Below are 4,409 nucleotides of genomic sequence, written 5' to 3' on the forward strand. Positions count from 1 at the left end.
TGTATTTTGGAGAACTGTACAGGATACATGATATTCATTTACACGTCTCTTTAGGTTGTAGAGACGACCGTCCAGCCGCCAGTAAGAAAAGCAGTCACTCTGGAATGGCTTTACGTGGCTCTGATAGTGCTTGCTGGAATTATTGCAGTGCTTGGACTAATTGGCATATGCTATATATGTGTACAGTGGCAAAAGTAAGTGACATCAGAACTTTGTAATTTTGTTCTTAATCCAAAATCAATACGGTATAAAGATTTCTATACATCTCGGTAATACGTTTTGCTTAACGGGTACACTATGAATTTGAAACTTCATTTTACAGATATGTTAAACATCGAGGTGAAACCGAGAAAGCTGTGGTCGTTGTGGCGCCCCCGTATGAGCGCGTTGGCTCAGTCATTGAACCAGTTGCTAAGGAATATGAAGTACAGGTATATTAGTAAGGAGTGAGATATGTAAACGTTGTCCGGCAAACAAGTAATATAAATATACTATTCATTTCGGATCATATTGGTAGATAGGTTTTAATACTTCAAACGTCTTTCTTACAGGTTTTGCATATGAGTGTTCCCATGGATGATGATTCTGTCCAGGAAGTTCCCATGGATCCAAGACCACCTCATCACTTTTCCATGGATAATGTATCCTACATTACCAAACAGCAATGTATGTTGATCAGGTTGTGTACGGCCCTGAAACTTTTGGTGAATCTTAGGTCCCAAAAAGATGATTGTACAAAACTTTGATTCAGAGATTCATCAAACCACACGTTGGAAAGATAATATATTAAACCAAATTTTCAGCCTGAAACAATTCTTGATTTACAGCATAAATAATTTTAGTGAGTAAATTAGTTTTTTAAAGCTTAAATTATAATATATTCAAACTTCAGAAATCATTTCGCTATCTAAGCATTTGTGGCATTATTAATTGATATTTCCCAAAAGTGAACTATTTATATTTATAAGACAAATACCTCAATTCGTTGGCTCCATCAGCTGAACCTCGATGTCTAGCAAGGATTAGTAAACTCCTCGTCCCTAACACTGATAGTCTCTGTAACCATGTCAGTACTAATATTCTTCTCACATACATCATAATTACTGACTCTTCGTTTTTCACATTCAGACAATAAGAAGCAAAAACTATTCTAACGTTGCACCTTTGCTGGTAAATATTCCTATTTTCTATAATCTCACTGTCTCCTTTCAAGCTTATTCTAAAGAACATTATATTAAATACCAAGGGCTGCTTACGAACGTGGCACTCCAAATGCACATGACCAGAATAGAACAGTGATGCCCGTCCTCTGCTGCGTTCCATAGTAGGTTCCATGGGATACTTGAATGATTACTACAGGGAACCATCACGCGAAAAAATATAAGGAGGCACAAAAAAAAAATACCTAGAGATATTACTGGTGATAAATTCCAAGCAAATAGATATTATAAATCCTTACGGTGATACAACATATTTAAGTAATAAGTAAAAAGTTACGTAATGTGAATTGGCAACAAAACAAAACAGTTTTTCCAGCAGCATTTTAAGCAGTAATAATGTATCACCGTTTAGTGTTCAGTTTGCCCATTTGCCCCCTATTTTCTCCTTCCTGTTATGAAGAGAAGCACTAAGAAATATAAGATTTATTACTTTCCGCAACGTTAGGTTCATTTTGTTTATATCGCAAAAGTTCTGTACCAGTTCAGATGATCAACTTGGGAAGGAAAACAATTTAGTAACACTATTCTATACAAGGAGACTGTCTAGCAGTCCTCTGCCCATGGCACTTTCATCTAGAACGACCAGCTTTCCTCTCCCCAGCAGTGAGCGAGGACGGTAGCACAATCAGCAGCGCAGAGATGGAAGGTGTCCTGGGGGGCCACATGGGCATCAGAAGGATGTCCCCACATGGCCATCATGACACCTTGGGAATGGAGTGGGATACTCCACCAGGCCAGCGACACATGCAGCACATTGCGGCCATGGCGGCTTCGACCCCGGCAGGAAGAAACCCAGCCTATGAGCATTTTCCAGATGATGATGAGGATGCTGGGGAGGGACCTCTGAGTGTAAGTGCAACCAACGAAAATGTCATGTTTGGTCGAAGAGGCATCGCAGATCCTTCCCCGGTGCAGACGACCACTGAACTTTAAAATGGCGATAGAAAATAGTATTTCGAATTTATAATTTGGAATCCATGTTCTGTTTTCTAGATTTTATGCATCAGGCGTGTGAACAATTAATTTAAACTAGAAGATATACGTGGAACAGGAATAGAAATAACATCTAGATATTATTGAATTGTTACTGTTTAATTTTGTAGTGCTGAAATTTGCCCATGCAATTGTTAATATCCAATAATTTGCTCATATCTTATATGGTTCTCTAATATTTAATTGCAGAAAACCCATCACACATCAATTTATTACGAATTAATTATACTGTCCTCCCAATATTACGTGCAATAGACATCCGATTCTATACTCTGACAATGCTTTGTATGCTAATATAAACAACTAAACCCAGTGGCAGACTTGTCAGTTATTTATTTGCTGAACACTATACTATGCATGTGAAAACTAAAATGATTACATATATAAAGACATAGATTAGACTCTACATTAAGTTATCGGGAATCCCAATACTTACAAACATACACACATATACAAAGGAAAAAATACACCCAATTTTTTGCGAGAACACTGAAATATTCAAGTGCTCATTTGACGTCACACGTTCAGCTAGTCAACAGATTCAGCATTCCTCAGTCAGTTTATATAATTGGGCATAGCTTTGCATTATAGTAAAGTTATCTTGATATAAATTTATTTATAATGATCTGTAATATATTCCTTGGAGAATGTCACCAAAATCTCAGGGTCAGCAGGATTTTTGTATAGAATTGGATGGCTTCTGGGAACACTATTAGTTACCACGCTATTGCTTTTGTCATTATTTTTTGTAGACAACAGTTTCCGCAAAAGGAAGTTGTCAACAGTAAATGTTCTTTCTTGTCATTTTTGCAAAAGTGTTTTTGAATAAGGTATTGTATAAATAGAACTCAAAGCCTATATATTATTAGCATTGATCATACAGTTGATAACATGATTAGAAATTAAGGGATGAATGTATATCTAACTAACCTAACTTAGCAGTAGATTATGTTTCTAATTTTTATATATCGCCTCTAGAAGTCATTGGCTGATGTAATGTTTCTCATTTACTGTAATCATAACCTGTAAATAAGGTTCCTGGGACATTGTATTCCAATATCTTCCACAGATATCATTTTTATCTGTCACCTGCTGATGTAAGAGTCATAATGCTGAGCCACTTTTATATCTTGTCATATTATTTAATATCAGCATTATATTATAAACTGATGACTTAAGTAAGACAGTCACCTGTTGTACATATAACATTCAAAGTATTTGATTACTTGTATTATTTTAGGATACTGCATTATGTACAGAAGTCATTTTAACGTGAAGTCTTTATTTGTAAATTGAAATAATACATGTGTATTATTGCTATACAAAATGTTCAAAATCCTAGGTTATATAATATTTGTAAATATTAGTTAAGCATTGGTTGTGTAATATGATAATATAAACAGAAAGCTTGGGATCTTAATATTAAATTATGTGATTGTGATTGACAATTCAGTTTCGTAGCTTATTTTGTGGTAATATATAGTATTTTGCCAAGGTTTATAGAAAATACCCAGAATTCTGTAGTATATAATTGGATGTTTTGAGTTGCTCATTACTATATCCAATCACACTCCCCATAGGAGAGCATTTGCAGAAGGCGTGATTTACTGAGAACTATCGGTATCTATTTTTCATTCCGTGAAACACAGGTTGTGCCAACTTTAATCCTTACTGTCGATTTAATTTTCTTTCGTGTGCAGAAGTTGTTATAGTAATAAATCCTAGGTAGAACTGTTATGTTTTTTAAATAAAGTGTCTATATTATCTGATAATGTTTTTTTTATTCTCATTATGCATTTTATCTTTGATACAATAGTGAATAGTAGATGATGTTTAATGTGGATTTCAAGTATATGAATTTCTTTACCGATTCTGCTGGATGCTGAGAAAATTTAGATGGTTAGAATTGGACGTGTATTTAGAATACATTAAAAATATTTTTCTTTGGTAGCTCACCACGGTCATTTTCTAATGTTTACACTGTTCAGTACATGCATAGAAAGGTTGATACACAGTTTTATTGACTAAAACATAAGATATAAAATTGAAACACTAAGGGACGTAATGAATATACTGACAGAACAATGTATACTAATTAATTATACCGCCGAAGAAATAAATATATCTATAAATAGAGGCAGAAACGTAAATCAACTATTGGTATATAAAATATTTACGGAACTGTACAAATAAACA

General features: G+C 34.5%; 1 protein-coding gene across 2 annotated transcripts in view; it reads left to right on the forward strand.

Moving 5' to 3' along the window:
• LOC119593025 (cadherin-99C-like) overlaps positions 1 to 3,985 on the forward strand; it is a 76,147-nt gene extending 72,162 nt beyond the window's left edge. Inside the window, exons 29-32 of one of the 2 annotated variants that reach the window (XM_037941921.1) lie at positions 55 to 194; positions 323 to 431; positions 552 to 666; positions 1,822 to 3,985. In XM_037941921.1, the coding sequence (XP_037797849.1) occupies positions 55 to 194; positions 323 to 431; positions 552 to 666; positions 1,822 to 2,153 (696 nt within the window). In that variant the 3' untranslated portion in view covers positions 2,154 to 3,985. The remainder of the gene's footprint in view (positions 1 to 54; positions 195 to 322; positions 432 to 551; positions 667 to 1,821) is intronic. The other variant, XM_037941922.1, reaches the window with a different exon arrangement.
• Positions 3,986 to 4,409: the final 424 nt, after the last annotated feature.

The sequence above is a fragment of the Penaeus monodon genome, chromosome 31, assembly GCF_015228065.2.
Source record: "Penaeus monodon isolate SGIC_2016 chromosome 31, NSTDA_Pmon_1, whole genome shotgun sequence".
Lineage (NCBI taxonomy): Eukaryota > Metazoa > Arthropoda > Malacostraca > Decapoda > Penaeidae > Penaeus > Penaeus monodon.